General features: G+C 40.4%; 1 protein-coding gene across 8 annotated transcripts in view; it reads right to left on the reverse strand.

Annotated features, from left to right (window-relative positions):
• ccdc88ab (coiled-coil domain containing 88Ab) overlaps nt 1–15,160 on the reverse strand; it is a 76,468-nt gene extending 61,308 nt beyond the window's left edge. For all 8 annotated transcript variants that reach the window (XR_013809394.1, XM_079687998.1, XM_079687996.1 and 5 more), the window contains exons 1-3: nt 14,548–15,160; nt 14,331–14,431; nt 4,277–4,385 (exon numbers count right to left, since the gene is read on the reverse strand). Coding sequence is in view for 7 of the 8 variants with exons in the window: in XM_079687998.1 (XP_079544124.1) it covers nt 4,277–4,385; nt 14,331–14,431; nt 14,548–14,610 (273 nt within the window). In the remaining variant the exon portion in view is untranslated. The remainder of the gene's footprint in view (nt 1–4,276; nt 4,386–14,330; nt 14,432–14,547) is intronic.
• Between the last annotated feature and the right edge of the window lie 6,708 nt (nt 15,161–21,868).

Consider the following 21,868-nt stretch of genomic DNA (forward strand, 5'->3'; position numbering starts at 1 on the left):
AGAATGCATAGAATTTCATATTTTGAGTTAACAACCAAGATGGGTATCATTGCATAAACCTGCAGGATCCAGACGGTCCTGTCACAAAGATGGTCCCAGTTAATGTCCTTAACCTTTCCCCATCATCTCGTCATCCTTGACCCCTGAAGCCAATCGCTCAAATCACCGAGTCTAAGAACGATAATTCTGCTAGCCATTTGAGGCGGCCTAGAGGGGCTTTTGAAGGCTTTGAAGGATAAAGTCTATACAAAAGAATGATTGTTTAAATAATCTGATGAGTGGACCAAGGCAAATCAGATCTAATAGAACAATTAACCAACACATGGCACTCTTCACTTGACTTCTGGGGCAAAATGTAAAATATATAGATACAGCAGATTTATTAACAGTCATAAAAACGCTAGGCTTCTTCAAGCAATATCATATGACATGAAAATGTGTTCATCCGGTTCCAAGTAGGCCTTTAAAATTCACAACTTCTCTATTTCCTAATGAGTAATGTCAAACTCTGTTATTATGGGTCATCAGACAGCCACAGCCCCTGAGAATATGGGTCAAAAAGTGAAATCTGTGTGTGGGATATCTTTGTGTCAGTAAATGCAGCTGCTTTGCTGTGATAACATTCCGCATTGCACTGTCGCAACAGCAAGCTGGGTCACGCTCGATTCCTGCTTATCATTAACACAGTTGAGACACTGTTGCAGCAGGGTAATGAATCATTGTCTGTCTGGATTGTTTAAATTTGCAAAGCTTACAGTTTTCATAACTGGATTAACCATTACACACAGTGAAGAACTGACACTGTGCATTCAAGCAATACTGTCTGACACCAGATTTAAACTAGAAAAAGGCAAGAAGTAAACATTTCAAGTAAAGCCGAAGAGCTTTACTTGTTAATAGGCGCGTTCACACCGCAGTACTTTTCCCACAAAGGTTCATGAGAACTTAGTTCATGAGGACTCTTTAGTTCTCATGAACTAAGTACAGATCGCGTTCACACCGGAATAAGTTCCTGGGGAAGGATCAGGCCAGAGCCATATAATAGAATCTCTCTATATGGCGCTGGATTAGGCTAATGAAGCCGCTGACGTCACTTCTTCTTCTTCTGCTGCTGCTTCTGCTTTGGGTTTACTGGCAGGCCGCAAACAACTTCACGGCGTATACTGCCACCCGAAGTCTGAAAGTCTTAAACGATATTAAGGCTGCTTTGGATTACAAAAATCTGTTTATTTTGCATTGTTTATTGACCTAGCCAAAGCATTTGACACTGTAGATCACCACATTCTGTCTAATGTTATGTTGATGTCTCGTTTCGGTCATAATGCCATTTGCTGGTTTCAGAGTTATCTAACCGACCGTACTCAATGCGTCAGGTTGGGTAGCACTGTCTCTGACCCTGTCACCTTGGAGAAAAGAGTTCCACAGGGCTCTATTTTGGGGCCTTTGCTCTTTTTATTATATGTAAACAATATTTGTAACCAGATGCAATTTTCTACCTATCATATGTGTGCTGATGACACTATTGTATACTCATGTGCTCCTTCTCTGGATATGGCCGTTTCCAATTTAAAATCTGATTTTATCACGCTGCAGCAAGCACTTCTTGATTCTAAACTGCTTTTGAACATTAAGAAAAGCAAAGCAATGCTATTTGCTCCCAAGTCAGCGTCCTCTTGCCTCTCCATTGACACCCTTGATGTTGAGTTTGTCGATACTTGATGTTGAGTTTGTCGATACCTACAAATATCTTGGCTTTTGGTTGGACAGTAATCTGAACTTCAAATACCATATTGAAGTTCTATCAAATAAATTGAAATTCACTCTTGGCTTCCTTTACAAACTTAAATGTTGTTTTTCAACTTCATCCCGTAAAAGGTTGGTCTCTGGCTTATTCCTGTCCCAGCTGGACTACGGTGACACCATTTATAGATTTGCCTGTCCCACTGTTTTGGCCAAACTTGACCCACTCTACCATGCTGCACTGCGTTATATATCAAATGCACCCTATAGGACTCATCATTGCAAACTGTATAGCCTAACTGGATGGTCCTCACTTAGTATGCAGCATTGGTTTTTATTAATGTATAAAGCCATTTTAGGAAAGCTTCCACTCTACATATGTGCCAGATTTGCTCCAGTTTGTGACTCTTACAACCTCAGATCCAGTGCCTGGATACATTTCCAGTAACCTGCTGTGCGGACTGAGGCTGGGAAAAGGAGTCTTTTTTATCATGGTCCTTGGTCTTGGAATGACCTTCAATCACGCCTCAAACTGATGGCACTTGTCTCAATAGCATGTTTTAAATTGAAGTAGTCTGAAGTCCTTACCACCAGCTGCTCTTGCAGTAATAAGTAGTGTACCTCTCTTACTGTCCTAATGTGCACAATGTAGTGACTGCTTTTTCGTCTTTTGTTTTCTTAGTTATGTTCTCTGTATTTTATATGTTTGTGTTATGTGTAACGTTGCTGCCTTCTTGGCCAGGTCAGCATTGCAAATGAGATTTTATCTCAATGCTTTTTATCTGGTTAAATAAAGGTTAAATAAAAAAATTAAAGTCCCCAGCCGCAAGTCCCCGGAGTTGGGGACTGGCTTCAGTAGAAGCTGCTGGGACTCCCAGCAGCTTCTACTGAAGCCTTCCGAGTAAATCGCCAGAACGCAGACACCTCCTCATCTCCACCATGTTTTCTTTTCTGTTGCCATAAGTTAGTCTCTCTCTGCGTTTCTGCGCTTGGCTAATGCTAATGCGAGGATAATAAAATGGCGGCTTCACAACACTTTTTGGGAGTTTTACGGGGCGTGGTTTGCATTCCGCCCAGCCAATCAGACATAGGAACCTTTTTCTCCCACGAAAGTACCTGCTCTCTAGCAGGGACGGAAAAGGGGGTAAAAAAGGTTATGAACTAATTTGAGTTCCGGCTCTTTTTGGTGTGAACGCCACATTTCGGAACTATATCGGAACTAAAGTGGGAAAAGTATTGCGGTGTGAACGCGGCATGGTAATTTGACATTTAGTTGCAATGCCATATTTGTTTTGATCTGTGTTGAAATACTTGTGTTTGGTAGAACACCAGCAGAAACCACCACATATTGTTAATCTTTCACCTTACATTTCAAAAGACCCAACATCGATAATACAATGCTACAATAATTCACTCGTCTTGGAGATGACATTAATTTGCACAATGTAAAGACCCTTACCAGGCTTTGTTTTAGCCAGTTTATCAGAATTTCAGGTCATGCTTAGACCTCGCATATTACATCTAGATATAGTCCTATGATGGATCGTGCATTTGGATTAAACCAACTATTGGCATCTAGCCTTGGATATGGGCTTAATACTCTTGTCAACATTGTTTGACAGGCAAATCAACCATATCTGCACACTGGAAATGTGGTACAGTGATGCTCTAGAGTACAAGAGGATTACAGCACAATATTTTCCTCACTAGCAGCATAACTCCCACGTGCACTTACAGCTCTCCATAAGTCACTAAATATGCATTAAAGTGCAGCATGGGAGGACTGTGGGGCTCACTTTCTGAGTTATCAAAGAGCCCATTTTGGATCTTCCCTCCATGTTTAGTCCCCCACACAAAGGTAAAGATAAATTGTGGTGAGAGCATGTTTCAGGGCCAGATAAGCCGATAGCATGCAATGCAGTAAACACAGACAGAACATGAGATAAGACTTCACTACAGTTGAGTTCTATCACCTTCACATCTCTCTGCTATAGGCTTCTACATCTGTCTTGTAAGCATTAAGGTTATGCTGTGAGATTGTTTTTCGTAGTTTTGGTCTATTTCTGAGACACCTCGGACTGACTAAGACTAGATCAGGTTGTAAATTGAAGGGGGAATTTGCTGCACAAGATACTTTTTGAATAAGAGAAAAGTGTTGTCATGTGTGTCACATTCCTGCTGTCTGTATATTTAATAGGCCCTCTCAGGCATCTGGATGGGTGTCATAATACCACATCACTCACAGACACACACATCGGCAAATATAGTTCTGTGTGCAACTCAAAGCTTTTTCCACTGTAACCTGAGGGGTAAAGCCACCACAGCTCAGGCATCATACATACGAACCAAGGGTTTGACTTCACTTAAAGCTAAACTTCAGCTAAAGCCACGCTTTCACATGTTTATGCAAGTTATTCATCATGATTTTAACCAGCAATTGTGCAAAGAACAGCTTTCAACCTTCACTTTTGATCAAGCACAAAGAAGAACATGTGATATCTGACTTTGCAGATTGTTCAGCAGAAGGAAATCTTACCTGATAGTAGTCTTTAATCTGCCTGATGAGAATAGAAAGGTTCTGGATGCGCAATGTCGGGTCATTGTTCACCTTCTTGTTGGTCCTCTGCACCGTGGCCGTGGGATTTCTGTGGGAAAATAGCATTTGCTTGTTAGATCTGTTTGTAGTAAAGATGCATGTCAGCTGTGGATGGAGACGGACATATTTTAAAAGTAATGTCGGTCACAGGCTTGTGTGAAACCACTTTGTTTCAATTTGACACCATGTTGCTTTATGTGACAGAACGATCGTGTGTTTGGCTAAAATCATTAGCAGCAAAGCAACAATGGACCCTTGTCTAAGTAAGGTCAGTGCCATAACCGTGTTAAAGGAAGCAGATACACTCAATGCAGAGCAAAATAGAAACGCCGTCCTTTAACTCTAGTGGCACCAATGTTTCTCAAGCGTTTAAAATCTAATTCTTCGGTTTGTTGAATCCAATTGAAACATCTTTAAAACACATTAACATTTTAATGCTACAAATGGAGACGAAATTCTTCAAGAAATCCTCTGTAGGCTACTTCAAACTACCGAGTAGGCTTTCATTAGCATGGTTAAGGGAGCATGTATTTCAGTTATTCTCTGACCTTTAACAATGTTCCCGATTTCATATTTCTAAATGAAAAAGAAGAAGTATCTTATTTGAATATAAAGCCTGTAATTTTATCTGACTGTTTGTTGCCCAAGGGACATTAAAAGGAGCATGCACGACAGCTGATGATATCACGGGTGTCAACATGTTTTAGGGAGCCTTGTAGACATTCCACAAATTCACACAGTACCATCTCCCCAGTCACTGCCATCTACAACAATCCAAACTACCATTTGCATATCTATGGCAATGACTCAAACTCAAACCTCATTCCATCTCAAACCTCTTTTAAAACACAGGAACACACGATATAATTGGTTTAGGTAACTGATCCAAGAGATACATTTCAGGCAATTTGTGTGTCTGTCATTCTGTCTCTTTTATGAGTTATGTGCCAAGTGCGTCAGCCCTCTTTCGCTTAGTGCTAATTCAGAGGCTCGGCGTTAGACTTGTGTTTTGTTTCGGTAAAAATAGTTCATATCGTCAGGTAGCGGAGTTTCTTCCCGTTAAGTGGGTATGACACATTCATAGTTTGTTAAATGTTAAGAAGCCCTCAGACGCTGTTTCTTGCAAGATGTTGCCGTAGGGGGCACCAGGCTTAACAGGTTAAAAAGACTTATCCAAAGTGAGACCTGGGGCGTTAATGTGATATCTTCTGATCCCCCTGAGGGGCATTCCTACTTCCCTGAAGAGAGGTGGTGACAAAGCAGCAACCCTAGAGCTGATAACGTTTCACCAAGTAATAAGGAGACACTTTAAATAGTGGACACTTGTTGTCATACTCTGCATGCTTCAAATATCTGTGGCTCTGGGATCCTATCAAATTTGTAGTTCAGCATAATTGACAATTATACTTTGTCAGATATCAAGTTAAATAACGTGTTTGTATTTGAATTTTAAAAAAATGTGTAGCTGCATTTGACTGTTTAGACATTATATATTTTAGGCACATGGATGTGGAACTGATTTGCACAGTCAATGTCAACATCTGTTTACCTTAAAACAAGCTCATGAGGGATAAGTAGCAAAATCCCATCCACCCTCCCTAAAAACCCTGTAATAACTAATTCATGTTACATTTCCTGTGTGACTGTCTGGAAAAACAACATAACTCATGTTCTTGACATTTGTCGAGCTTCACACCAACATTATAAAATAGCAGCTTTTTTTTCCTGATGTGCTTCAGACTTCAAAGCATGTACATCCTATGACCTATATATGAGGGTCAACATGCTCCAAGTAGGGGGGAGGAGACTTGTGAATGTATGCATGCATGCAGTGTGTAGCACATGTGTAGTCATGCATATGTGTGCATGTCTGCATCTGCGCTCTTGCACTCCAGAATAGCTGGTTTACTCGGGCTAGCAGCTCCATAAAGCTTAATCGTGAAATACCATGAAGACAGTATATAAATCAGGACTTCCTTTTATTATGCATCTTGTTCTGTTCTGAGTGAGGAGGTCAAAAGGTGAAGGGTTCTTTATCTTCCTCAAAGACATTCGGCTGGGTGGATGCTTGCAGTCACAGGGGACTTCTGGTTGAATGACTCTTCCTAATCACTTCAACATGCTACTGCCCCGTTTCTAGAAATAAGCAAGCATCTGCTGAATCAGTGTTTTATCTATTCACGTTATCACCAAACATGTATGTATTTGGTGCCTAAGTATCTTACTCCTAGATAAAACTCTGATATAATATAATAATAATAATAATGATATCATGCACCCAAAAAGGGGCCCGTCTCTTAAATCAAACGGCTGCAGTGTGGATGTGTTAATTAGTCTGTTGATCAGCCTCCACCCTGATATACACACCCACACACATCATCGTGCTAATCAGGAGGACACAGGGTTCTTTTTAATACTGGTCTAAATGAACAGTCATGTGACCCGCCATCTCCCCCCTCGACACACACTCAGCCCCTTTCGTGGTCCATAGTAGGGGGTCTATTTAACCCGTTAATTAAAAAGCACAGAGGAGGCTGTAATCCTGTCAGGGCGAGGAGGGTGGTGTCGTAAATGCGGTGTGTGTGTGTGTGTGTGTGTGTGTGTGTGTGTGTGTGTGTGTGTGTGTGTGTGTGTGTGTGTGTGTGAGAGAAAGAGACTGAAATACTAAAATCTAAAAGGAAAGGGATGCTCATTCACACATTCCTTCACCATGAGACTAAGCCAAGAACATGGCTGCCACAATAACATGAGCGTGTCGGTTCCACTACACACACCACCGCTCATTTCTCCAACTGATGCCACACATGCAAGCACGCGACAGTCCGACCCCTCCTGTGGATCCGCAGGCGAATAAATACAGGGATTTAGAGCGCCATCAGGGGTCAAAATCCCCCTTATTGCCTGCCTCCATGTTCCTGCTGATACAGTAAACTTAAGACTTTAAATAGACAAATGGATTAGCCATAGACTGAACAGCCAGCAAGCCAGACAGAAAGTGAGCAAGTGAGCCAGACGGACAGTCAATAAGCAGTCACTGCTGTCGATCGCCATGGAGTGCCTAGGGCCACCGGGCTTTCTCCTCTCATCTCCTGGCTTTGATTGGCTGGGTAGGTTAGAGAGTGTTGTTAACCTATATATGACAGGCTAAATTACAGTCAGCATGGGCAGCCAGGCACACACACACACTCACACAAATGCGCACACACACAAAAGAACAAAAATGCTGGCAACATTTGGCCACGTGTTGGGGAGAGCTTATGAGCTGTACTGTCCAAACACAGCGGGGGAGTGTGTGTTTTTGACTCTGTGTGAGGTGAGGTGACAAACACACACAAACAGGAAGCTAAATACCTACAGTAAGAGGAATCTGGGGGGATGAGCTTATTAGCAGCAGTGATAAAGGTCAGCAGTTCAGGTTAGGATAATTATGTCGGTCTGTTCGGTTACATCCACACACACAACAATAAAAAACTGTCAAAGCAAAGATACATTTAACAAAGATTGTTTTGTTTGTCAAGTTTCCACATTAGCTGACAAGCCAAAATAAAGAATTACTGGGACGTGATTTATCATATTGAAAGAATTCACAGGTTTGTGGGTTCAAATTGTCAGAATACCTCAACTATGCATGCACATACATAGTTGCGCATGCACAACATCCACATGGCAGGAGAGTAATGGCTCAGTAAATCAAATTAAGAGTAACTCAGATTACAACCTTATTCTAAGCAAGATAATTTTGTTTGAATGTTTACACACCAGTTTCAATAATTGGAATTCAGCCTTAACCTTGTTACAAACAAAGCTTGTTACACTGGAGTCCTTGCTAACACACGCCTTTCCAAATGCAAGCTACAGTAGGCACAAACAGGCCGGCTAACCAGGAATTTTGTTAACTGAATGAATCTCAAATTAGCGGGGGGGAAAAAGGACCTCCATAAAGCATATGTTACGATGGCACCATTGATTTACTTCAGAATTAGGGCAATAATGCATAATATATAAGGATACCACATACAAAATATTCTTTTTGTAATACACAGGGTACACAGGGTTCTCCTAGTTAACAAAATATCACTCATTAGCCGTTAGCATGGCAGATATTTTCTTAGTATTTTGCTAATGTACAAGATTTCTACATCCTGTTCTCTGCATCCTCCACCCTTTTCCCATGAGAGCCATAGCATACAAACAGCCCAGGCAGTGAGGATCTGACCATTGGTATGTGGTTCTCTTCACCCTATTTCCTTGTCTTGGCTTTTCTTGACTTGTTTCTCTCCTGTCTTTGTTTTCTGTTTCCACAGGGCCTCTTCCCATTCCTCTCATCTAGCATTGTATCCATAGCTGCTAAACCCATTCCTGTCAAACTGGATGTGATCTGATGCATTACTTTGCACAAGCTCTGAGTCCATAAATCATTGATGCGATTCAATGTCTCAAATAACAGACAAATTGTGTGTTTCATAATGGCTTACAGAGTACACCAAACAATTCCTTTAGTACAACATTCAGAGTCACTGAATAACTTCCTCTTTTTATAACAGAAATGTTGTACTTGGTCACGGATTAATTTTACAGTGCTGTTAATTCTCAATGTTAAGCTTCTGTTAATGAAACTCAAAACTTCCTGCAGATGCTTTACTGCAAAAGTCTTGGAGGGAACAGAAGGGATTATGCCCTCTGAGCCACTGAAGGACCTGAAACATGAAGCAGATGGAGGAAGTATCGAGTTTGCATTAACAGCAAACAGCAGCTAATTGAATTAAATATAAAGCAGGGAAATGGGGAACACTAAATATACACCTGTCTCTAACAAGATCACCGGTCCAATTTCAATATCTATTGCTCGACACATGCTGGAAAATGGTGCAGCGCAGAAATCTCAACTAATCCTGGGGATGTTCCTTTAAATGTCGATCACTAAGTCAGTTTGAGTGTGATTTGCTAGGGCATAGAAACTAAGAGGAAAGCTAACAGAATCTAAAATCCTTAAATGGTCTTTAACGTGTCCTTGGTAGTGGGATTTTGAGTGCCTCACATTAACACAGCCTTGTTAAATGTTTTGTCTTCTCAAGGTCACAGCTGCTGTTTCCTGTCTGACTTGATATCCATCCTCATGCGCCTATGAGGCTGGCATGACACAGAGATGATTATGAGAGATGCCAGATTAATGTGTGTTTCTACACTTTGATGAGGAGGAGGGCTGCAGACCCCTCAGTCCAGGTAGCAGCAGTAGGAGAAGCGAACAGACTGACAGCCCAGCAGCAGCTCTGCCTGCCTCTTTCCTCTAGTCCAGCAGGAATCCCAACTATGTCTGCTGTAACTCGCCCTAGAGACAGCAACAAAGGCTCCAACATGCGGCTCAAAGAAAACACAGGAGGGAGAGAGAGTAGGAGAGCTGAGGCATGGACAGAAAGGGAGACACAAAGATGAGAAGGAAAAAAGACTTGGCAGCCTTGAGTCTTTGAAGGGCAAAAACCAGTAAAAAAAAACGCCCATGATTTTTCTAGAATCAGAGGAAATGTCTTTAAATGTCTTATTTTTGTCCAAACAATAGTCCAACATCAAAAGATATGTTGTGTCCATGACAAAGAAAAGGGGAACATTGTTTCATTTGAAAAGCAAGAACCATAATAAAAGACTGAAAGGATTCATTGTTTTACCTAACAATATGGCAGCACATTCATTTTCGTTGCAGCTCGAGTCCAATCTTTCATAAATGTAATTAACTAGGATAAATCACGTCTTATGTTTGATTACAGATTGGTTAAAAAGACTACATAACAATATGTTAATGAAAGATACTGAATGCCTAAAGGTCTTAAAATGTTTTCCCCTCACTTGATGCAAGATTACATTCATTAAAAAAGGAAGAGGGCTGACTCGTACGTTTCTTTAAAATGTGGCCTTTTATAAATGTGCCTGTTATAATAGAAAAGCGTTAGCAGATGGTTCGTTAACTCTACTAAATTAAGAAAGCCATAAAAAGAAAGCCACGAGCCAGTGTACAGTAGCCTCCATGTGTTGGTATAACAATTACCATGATGCATCTGATAGTCTACGACAAAAGACCAACTGGGTCCTGGGCTTAAACCAACACACGTCATTCAGTGTCGTCCCCGAAAAGCCAAACTCTTCTTAAAAGCTCATTGGTCGATTTCAGCGAGTGTTTGTGTATTCTGCATTATGTGTCGAAAAGTCAATTCTGTCATGAAAGGAAGTGATGACAGACAAAGACCTGTGTATGTGAGGCTTCTCGTGGATTAACTGTAAACAGGCCTTGAAAGAAAAATAGACTTTCAAATCCTCATTCAATATTAAAAGATCCATATTCACTGACTCATAGGTTTACTTCATGATAGAAAACCACTGGCAAGCACCCCGTCTGCATGTTATTAGCAGAAAACATGCAAATGAAAATACTGGAAGGGAAAGTTACCTTGACATTCTTAATACTCTCTCATATGTGCAGCCATTCATACAGATGAACAGACATGCACAGATCTGTCTTAGTGCTCAATCTAACAGAAACATTAACCTGTACAACATGCCTGACAGCATTCTTTTCATTATGCACTTTTTAACTCTTTATACTCTCAATTTCTTTGCTCAAACTAGCTAATTTTCAGGGTCACACAACTTTACAGCGCAACAAAGTGCAAGTTATGATCCCCAAAAAAGAAAATGACTGGCTATGAAGGTTATGTAAAAATCAAGGACACTTTCAAATCGCCTTTTCTCTGGTAAAAGTGTATCTAAGTCTGTCCAAACAGCCCGTGGAGGACAGACTGACTGGTTCACCAAACAGGCCAAAGAGCCAGCATGAGTCTACAGGGTTGGCAGGGAATCAGATAATTGAATCGGACAGTTGTCACTCTGACAAAACTTGAATTGGCTCCCCTCTTGCTGGGCGGGAAAACTAATTGGTTTGACAGCACTGAGGAGGCAATCTAATTGGCTAGGTAATGTCAGTCAAAACAGGGCGGGTTGGGAGGGGGGGGGTGCCATCTGGGTGTCGGCAAACGGTTAGATAATCCTGCGGTCTCTCTTCTTCTTCTTCTCTGTCTGTGCTCTCCCATGCTGTTCGGATGACAACTGCTGCCAGCCTGTCTGCCATGTCGGCACTAAAGCCATACAGAAACACTCACACAGCAACACTTTGGCTTATAGTGCCACAGCTGAAAGCAACGGTAAAAATGGTCAAAGCTCATGTTTCTTCAGCCAGAGGTCTGCAAAGTTTGTGAGAAAGTAAGAGAAACATATTTTGAAGTAAAATCACTCGAATGTGTTTTTTGCACACATAACTGCACGCTGACGTTTATCTCATAAAGACTATGTGTATCTTTGAAGTGTAATTATTCACTCTGAAGTGTTTTAATTGGCTGCATTTTCTTTAATGAAAGTGTTAACAGTGCTTAACTATTTTTCCCAAATGTAAACAGAAGCTACTGAACGGAGGTGAATCACAAGCAGTTCAATGCCGAATAACTCCCTACTAAATATTTTTAAGTTGTCAGATCAGAGGGGCTGAGGAAAACACTACATTTGTTTTTATGTGGGAGCCCAGGAATTCAAATGAATGCATTCCCTGTTAATAATCACATACATTCCCTCAAAGGACTGGAACAACTCACCTGTGGTTTCTAAGCTACTTTTAATGAGTGTCAGAAAAAGATTGAGAGAAAGAGGCATTACTAAACACGCACATTTGAACATATTTTGGATCATGTGGCATGTTTCAACCAGAATTAGTTTGCTATGACGTTTTAAAAATTAATACAAAAGATATAACATAATGTCTTTGATAACTGTCATCATCCAAAGCTGTTTTGATGTGTACAACATACATTTTCGCTCATAATAAAAGTATATTGTAGTTCAGTCATTTTACTGGAGACCACCACGTGGTGCTTGTAAAGTGAGAGGCAGACAAAAAGCAGAGTCACCATCATACAGTAACGTCTGACCAACACTGTAGGCCTTTTGTGTGGGAGGGTGGCCGGGCAGGACGACTACCAACAGCTGCCTCAGTCCAAAAGAAAACGCACAGAGGAAAAACAACCCCAGATACACACACTCCCACGCAGACACAGTAGCCTACAGAAAAGCACACACGCAAATATAAACACAGAGAGCTAGCTGTGGCAATCACCGACATCCTGTCAGGCGATCACTAAGCCAGTCACAGTTAATTTCACTCAGCGCTGGCTGTTCTGTGCAGCAGAACTCAAAACACAACAGAAAGTCCAGACAGAAATCTTTTTGTCAGTGGTCATGTGGCTCTGCAAACCCGGGTTCAAATGTGGCTCCTTCATGCCAGCCTTTCCTCTCTCAATGCCTGTCTTCTCTGTTAATGTTTTCAACCATTTTGTCAAATCATTTTCTGCCTCACTCATGCTTCCAACCCTTCCCCCTCAAATCCTTCCGGTTGCTTTCCACTATATACTGTCCCATAGGGGAAAATGCTCTAAAAATACTGCTGACTTTTTCATCGTTTAGTAGGATGTGTGTGGAATAGAAAAGACGCCCTTGTCCAAATGAACCTGCACTGGCCTCCTTAAACACCTTTCTATTTAGGAGGATTCCTCTGGGAGTTGAGACACAGCCTGGAGGAGGAGGAGGGAAATACAAGCATGCTACAGAGAGGAGAAAAAGGTTGTTGAAATCTAACAGCTTAGCGAAGTGATGAAACCAAGCAGTAGGAGAGCGAGGACAGTGGCAGAGGGCAGAGCAGGAGGAAGAGGTCACCAAACAGAGACATTACAGGGGCAGTCAAGGTTAATCAGCTCCTCATGCACTCCTCCAAGCAAGAGATTAACCCTTCTAAAAACAATTCACGCTGAGGTACACTCCGCACATATAGAAACACAGAGACACGCTTCCCCTATGAAAAATACTCCCAATCCTAGAAGAGATACTGAAGCGAGATTACACAAACAGTTGCCTTAAAGAACTGCAACACACTATAATCTCCTCTGAGGTGAGAATCAATTCCACTGGGAACAAGCTTGCTGTAATGCTCCTTTGACAGCAACTAGGAGGAGTAAATGCTGACAGTGTGGAGTGTGGCATTAGCGGAAAATGTGAAAAATTGCCCTGCAAGCGGGAAGTACCAGCCCTAAGCCAGACAAAGGAATGGAAAGCTGTCATGCTATATGTTAGGAGGAGACTGGAAATACGGACAGATTCAGACAGGCTACTAATGCCTGATCTTCTCTCTCTTCGATCTGCCAAAGCATCCCCCTTATTTTAACTGGAATAAAAAACAAACAAATGTGAATCTGTGCAGGCCTGCTGCATTATGAAGGATGTGCATTGCTGTGTCATCTGCATCCAGATTCTGCGCTGCATCCAATGTTTGTCTGCTTAAGGCTACTATTTCTATTTAAATCTGCAGCACAGCAGGATATGCGCGCTGTGTAGCATCCAGGGGCGGAGTGTCTTCCAACAGGCTGCAGATGACAGTCTAGGGTGACTGAAAAAACAGAGCTACTGGAAGTTGTGGAGCTGCTTGCTGCCTCCATGAGCCACAGATGAGCAAAAACAAACACAGCTTCCAGGGATACTGACAATAACTGTCTGCACAGATTTCTGACTGTGTAACCCATGTTTGCCCTGAATACAGGGTCCCTTTGTGTGTAGCCTACATTCACTCCAGCAGACAATTTCAAGTGCTGGACACTAGAGGCTGGAGTTTTTGAAGAAATGATTAATGTGGGGATCACCCAAATAAAACCCTAAGGGTGTCAATTGTTGTCTCTGGTCAACACCCAAAGACCCTTTACATTGGGCAAACAAACTACATATATATTTATATTTTTAATGATCAAATATGCCTTTTTTTATTGCTGTAGTATCTATTAGCATGGTGGGTTTTAGGGGGCAAAGCAAAGGTCCTCATGTATGCTCTCATTTGGCCAATCATGTTACAGTATGGTGGTGCAGGGGACATACATTAACCAAAATGGTACTGCATATGTGTTAAATTACTTACATCTCAAGCATTATCTCGTTCAGGTAAATCCCATCTACTAATTCGATATATTCCGATAATTGGGTGCCATCGGTCAGTGTCGCCTGGCCGACTGTCTTCACCTGGAAATAAATGAGACAATGCATATAGGTGTAAAGATAATCAATAGGAATGCCTTCACAGGACAGTGCTAGTCATGAGTGAGCTTAATACACATGTTAATATTTAATTAGCTCACCCAGCAGACCAGAGGCGTGAGCATAAACTGCTCCAGCGAAGGGGTGAAAACCTCGCTTTCCATATTTTCCACAGACACTGGCGCCGCTTAGAAACTGTGCGCTCCTTGGGAGGAATACGTGTTTGTTTTGAATCTACTCATGTAGTTGATTCAATTAAATCGAATCTCATTTTGGCTGCTGGAAAACAGGGTCCCTGTGGGGTTTCTTCCTTGGATATATTCAGGGAGGTAGAAGAGGAAGAAAAAAAAAAAAACGTTAATCCACAATCTTCTCGACACGACCCAGCTGTTTCAGATGTCACCGGCTGGGCTTGGCTACCTCATGTGAAGGAAAATAAATCCCATTTTGTTGTTTCATGAGACCTGAGACAGGTATGGTTTGATGCAGGCTGTGAAAAAATAACCGTTCCTGCCAAAAGGTCTCATTAAGAGGAATCTACCTTGACGGGGAAATATTCATCCGACACGAATCATTAAACGGAATATCCAGTGCGAAAAGAATCCTGAGGTTTAAAGTCCTGGTTTTAGTCCTCTTATTTATGTGAAGTCATTTCTGACCGGTTTCTCGTCTATCCCCTCTGTCTGCCTCCGTTCAAATGCAGCATAGTAATGAACAGAGAGGGAGGATGACTGGAGGGCACTTAGCACCGCCTCCCTCTCCTCTGCATCTCCCTCCGCCTCTTTCGCTCCAAAAGAAAAATAGGGCATTGATCAAATCATCCCTTTTCCATTTCCATTAATGTGTTCCTTCAACAAGAAAAAACGGGCATCTAGAAAAGTATTTGAAGAGCTGTGTTGGAAAGAAGAGGGAAATGTTTTTGAGGTATGGTTCAGATATAAATTGGAAGGGAATACGTTTTGGTGCAGCTCTAGTACTTTAATTTATATGCAAAGATATTCTTGATATTTTCTACTAATTGTATTCCATAGTAGGTTGAAAATACTGAGGGTCCATCCATGCTCACCTTTTGTCTGTATTTACAGCTAACAGGACATTAATACATCATGAAAAGTAGACTGCTGACACCTGGTGGTAATGTACAAATATACTGATGTAAATGTACAGTACATTTTTAGTTTGTTTGCTAAAATAAAGAGACACTCTCCAAAAGTATATAATGCAGGATGTAAAGGAAATACTAAATTCATTAAATGCATTTATAGGTTAAAATATTCAGTTGACAATAGGCCTGAAACAATAGGTTGATTAATTGATCAGGAGAAAATGAGTCTGCAACTGTTTCAATAACCTTTTAATCAAGACATTTTAAAACAAAAAAGCCAAAATCTACAAAGTTCCATCTTATCCAGTGGAAATGCTAACTTTGTGTTTTACATATTATTGCTACCCTTATATGTTTTGACAAAACAATAATATTCAAGACATTATTTTAGTCTTTAGGAAATGTTGATTGTTATTTCTCAGCCCTGGTTGTAACACTAGAAAAAGTGTATGTGTCTGTTTACTATGTAACTATTCCAAGATAATCAAGATATCATCTAATTAAAAGCATTTGTGACAATTACAACTATTAGAAGTTCAGAAATGGGATCTCACTGTGATATATGCCTCTTTTAACCACACAAAAATATCATAGTCAAATGCAGTATTAAACCAGTCAATTTTGTTTTACTCAGTCGACTATTTATTTTAGCTGTATCAGCAACAAGGTAGGGACAATAAATAGATAAATCCAGACCCACAGTCATTCACCATGCAGCTATAGGAGACACCTTATCAACATTTGATGAATGACTCTCGGTGTGATAAGGGAGCAGAGGCCGTGTGACCAAATAGCCAATTAAAACACAATCGCTGATTTGGGAGCTGGGGACCTGGGTCACCTCTCAGGAACAAATAGATTATTGTATTCTTTCGTTAAACTGTTGATAAGCACATTTCAACAGCAGCTCTCCTGAAGAAGCAGCGGTTCTCATTTGCATTTAGAATAACGGTCACTGCCGTTGGTGCTTCAGCTTCTGGCCATATAGTATGTGATCCTAACTGAGCCTGTTGTGTCTCTTTTTCTGAAAAAGCTGTTTGACTGGAGGGCTGTGAGTGCAATAAATGCTCATCAGGAGGTTACAACATAAAGTGTGGTTGTCAAAATTAAATCTAAACCTTCATCAAGCCAATAAATATCATGCTCTGTTTTTAACAGACACCTGAAATGATCATTTAGATCTAGCATCAAGTAGAAGCTTCAAAGCATCCTATGTCTCAAAAATATAATGTTTGACTGTTTTGGACCTCTTGCAGGTAGGACACTGGTTCGGCGTAAGATCTGACATGTTGGTACTGCAACACTGCGGTTTGAACTTACAAAATATATAAACCCTAGATTCACAAGAATCAAACCTTCCATTTGTCAAAAATGTTTTTTTTTTTCTTAAACATGACTTGTATTAAGTATTTCTGTATAATTTAGCAAATGTGCAACAATTGAAGTATGATGTTTGGAAAAGATTCTCCTTAGTTTTATTTATTAAGAGCTTAACATCCAAAAACCCATTTAATCTGCTGCATCGGGCGCACATCTGTCATCACATTTGGATTTAAATGTGGCAACATCTGTAATGGTAGCAATGCTTTAACATGACTAACATTACTTGTATGCACAGAGTCCCACCCACTGGGACCCCCTCACAAAACCAGTTACAACTGCATAGCTGAATTTGGAAAATGCAGATGATCTCTCATGTACAATAACCAAAATGAGTTGTGTTGATGAAGCTTGTTGTATTTATAGCTTGGTCCGAATCAGATGATCATTTCAGGGCTTTAATACTTTCTTCCCTAATTTTTGCCCACTGCTCCCACAACAATAATTGTATTTTCCCCCTAAGAAATCAATGAGGTGCGTCTTATCTTGGTGATATAAAAAGGTCTCTGAATCTACACAAACCTCATTTTTAAACTCAAATGTAACCCTTTCCTGTGGCAAACCAAACTCATCTCTAGTAACCCTCAGACCCTCTGTAGGATACAAAATGATACAGATAATGAAAACCTTTCATGGCTCACCCACACAGCAGCACTTATGTTCTGCTCAATTACTGAGGAGGATTAGTTGGATATTTTCTATAGCTATGTGTGTTTGTGATCATGTCATTTATTTGCGTAGGTGTGGGATTCATTAACTTTGGTTTGAACGGTGTGCTCCTGCCTGTTTGATTCAAATCTATTATTCACGATGCTTTGAAGAAGATTTGTCACAAAGCGGCATCCACCTCCACATAATGACTCAGTGATTACGGACCCACAGCAACATTCCTCACACACACTCAGCTATAAAGTAGGCAAAACTACCCAGAGGAAGCCCACCGCCCGCCTCGTTTGGCTCAAACTCTGCAATACCAGCAAGGAGGGAAATGGAAATGTTTCCTCGAGTTGGTTTGAATCCAGTCTAAGGGCGAAAAAGAAAAATCCAAGATCATAAAACAGCAGTGCCCTGAAAACAGAAGAACATTCGTTATTTCTCTCATCAACCGCATGACCTTGCAGCTTTCTCTCTTTTCTATAAAGTAGTCAAAGTCTGCAGTTTCCTGTTAGTAATTTCAGAGGAATTTACCACAAGTGACCACAAACATTTTGCAATGGGAGCTGTGCTGATCTCATGTGGCCATGAATGCAGGGATGACTAATGCTGGACAGAATAGTTTGAGTTTTATAATTTCCTCTTTCTTCAATGACTGACTTTTACTTCTGAGTTCCCCTGCCATGTTAATCTGATTAATACTCTTGGTATGATGTCGTTGGGTTGATAAGGCATTTCCTGAGTGAACAGGATGTTTAACATGTTATCATACAATTCTGTTGACAACAACTAGCATTAAATGGTGAAAAATATTACTTTACAAACATTGGGGTTCAAACTGAATTGATGGTAATCCGGTACCAGTATTAATTGTCATGCTGCCCAAATACATGATGATGTCTGGACGTGACCAAAATCATTAGAAATCAAACCAGGTATTATTATGTTTTATATGTAATGGTATTCTGTTCAAATGTTGTAGATATATCTTGCTTTGTACCCAAAGTGTTTAACAGACAGGCCAAAATTACAACGTACTTACTCATACATTCATTGTTGAGTGTCCTTTAAATACTGATAATCTAGTGGTAAGGCGTTGACTTTAGGAAAAATGTTGAGCACAGGAATGCACCATCAGAAACATGACGATTATTTCACATGTTCATTAAAAAACTGCATAAAAACACACTTGTTAAATAGATTGTCAAACATTACTCCTAAAGCCTTTCTAGTTTGATTAAATAATTGAAAGGTCTGACCTCCATCTTTGCAGCGGAGGTCACCCGGACCATCCTCTCTGTCTCTTTCTCTCCCAGTCCAGTATTGCTGCCATAGGAAATCAATGCCTGACAATCAGATCTCCAGTTCAAATGATTAAGACCCCCTGTGGCAGAGCCAAATCCTAATTGCATAACATCACAGGACAATAAATACATGCATCCTCTGAACCCTGTGAATTCTGATGGATCCCTTCACTTATACATAGAGAGACTTACCTTTGTATATCATGATGGAAAAGTAATTATATTTTCTCCTCTTTTAAACGAAGATGTGCTTTATTAAGATTGTGTGACCCATGGTGAGCCCCAGCAGAGTCTGAGGTTCTCCAGATGAGCCTTAATGCTCTGGATTGAAGGTCTGAGACGGAAAGTAATCAGCGCTTTGCAGTCCAGGCCTAGAGGCTTTGATTTACTCTGCTCCCTGTCTGAGAGGCTTTTTAGATCAACAGCACCGCGGGGAGCCAATATTTAGGAATGCAGGGGTCAACGTTGTAATGAAACAGATTTGAGTTACTAGCTGGTTCTTGAAAATAATAATTTTGAGACAACTAATAAACACTGATTTTGTTTGGGCACGTTTTGTTGACACTTTGGAGATTAATCTCTTTTTTCACGTTTTAAAGACTCGAGTCTGATATCTGCACACTGTAACAAATGAACGGATGTCATTCAACATTACACACACTGGTATTTTCAAGACACTCAGTGCTTGTGGAAGTGCCTTCTTTGTATCTGTATTTTCCTATTTTCTCAATTTGCCCTTTTTAATATTGAATTGTACTTTTTGATTACCTTGCATCATCTTGCTGTATATTGGGCATTTATCATTCAAGCTTAGTCAATGATCCACTCATCAGTGAATCATCAATCATATCCAGACACTGTTTCTGCACAAACACACAATGGGGGTTTTCTAATTTGCCAATCCAATCATTACACTGATCCTGTAAGTTTACACAAGCTATACTGATAGCTAACATGTAATCGAACTGCATGATTTTGTTTGGATAGAGATGTGTATTGGAGACATAATATTTGATATACTATAACCAGAAGGCTTCTAGTGGCCTCTAAATACATTTTTTTTTTGATTTACCATGAATGAAAGGAGTTTATGTTAGTTCAAAGTCAGTTGTGGTGGAGGAAATCTGCTCTACTTTGTTCTGAGGCAGTGGAACCTTGACATGGAACCTTGACATTTTTCATAACATAATTATCACGCTTGTGACAAAGGAAATCATGTGTTGCCAAGTCGCTAAGAGCTGTCTAAATGATGGTTCTACTTGAGCTTGTGCATGTCAATATAAGTGGTTCAAATTACTGGCTTTTCAGGGAAACACAGGAGACATGGACAGGTGTCTGTTCACCAAAGAAGAGGATGAATGCACATCATTTGACTCGATTCCACAAGCAAAGTTGCAAAACAAAAAGCTGTAAAATGAGATCACACACGATGTTTGAGATTATGGTTTCCCTTTAGAGACAGTGCTATCTGGTTGTCAAGGGAAAAAAAGAAAGAAAATCACGCCTCAGTTTTAATCCATGCTGATGTGTGTGTTTTCATGTGTGTGTGACGGATCAGAGCAGCAGTCATGCCGGCTGCCTTGTTGTCACCTGCTGAAACAACACAGCATGACATTTAGATAAGCACTAAACCTCTTAAGTGGTGAAGCAACCAAGGCAACACAACGACACATACGCTGGGAAAGGCTAAAACAGGTTTTCACTTTCTACATTATACAAACATGGCAAAGAAAATGACCACAAGTGATTGACAAAAAATATTTTTACATTTGTATTCCTGTGTAAAATGAGGCTTATTTCATTTTCATTTCTTGGTTGTCAAAATGTGGTCTGCTTAATCATCAAAAACAACCATTCATCAATCATGTCTTTACTCAGCCTGGTCCAAATAATGTCAAAGGTCGCAGAGATGTCTTTAAGATAGATCACATTGAATTGATATATAGATTGACTGTCGACAGACCAATTGATATACTGTATCTATCGATGGACATTTACATGTGAAGATTCTCTGAAAGCAAACCCTCTCTTTGATAGAAAGCAAAACAGCATCCTGATTCTGATCCTTGCAGGCTACAACAAAACATTGACTGGTCCATTACACACTAATAGTCCACGGCTCTGCTTGGTAATAATGAGATCTCAATGTGTCCCGGAGCCATGGAAACAAGATGGTACTAGCCTTGGTAATAATGGAAATGTGTGCCTGTGTTTTTCAGTGGCTGTGTGAAACCCTGCAATTATGCTGGAGTGTGTGCATGTGTTTGTGCGTGTGTGCATGTGTGCATGTGTGAAAGTAATCCAGTGAGTGTTAGAGATGCTGTGAACACTCATCTGTTGCCATAACAACTGCAGCAGCCCGCTGTTAGTGAGTTGGCTCAAAGACTGACTGACCGGAGGACTGGTGAGCTAACTTCTGGACTCACTGTCTAAACAAGTAGCAAGGTCATTGATCGATTGACAGTCATATTAACTGGCTGTTTGAAGCACAAAGGGTTTAGATAATTAATATTATATTTAACATACAGACATACTGTTTTTACATTTTGTGTTCTACAATTACAAAACTGTGATGTTTGATCAATTTGAATCCAAAAAGTTCATGAAAATAGTTCATTCAAAAATATACAGTATAGGCTACAGAGATGTATGTATGTTTAAAAGATAGGTTTAGAATATACTTGTTCTCAAGAGTTGAAAGATTTGTGTGAGTCATTCCTGACACCTGGTGGTGAGGAAACCAAACAACATATTAGAGGTTTAGCCAATCTTTCTCTTATGCCAGTTTCCTTCCAGATTAAAGTATATTGTTTCAAAATGACAATTGAGTTACATTGCCTACATCATTTATTCCTATAAATGTATGACAACAGGCTAATTATATAGAGCCTGGTATACAACGGGGTAAAATAAGTGAATAGTGGTTAAGTGGTTATTTGTCATTCTTCTTCTACATTATTTTCCATGTACACTATAACG

This window comes from Notothenia rossii (assembly GCF_949606895.1).
Source record: "Notothenia rossii genome assembly, chromosome: 6".
NCBI lineage: Eukaryota > Metazoa > Chordata > Actinopteri > Perciformes > Nototheniidae > Notothenia > Notothenia rossii.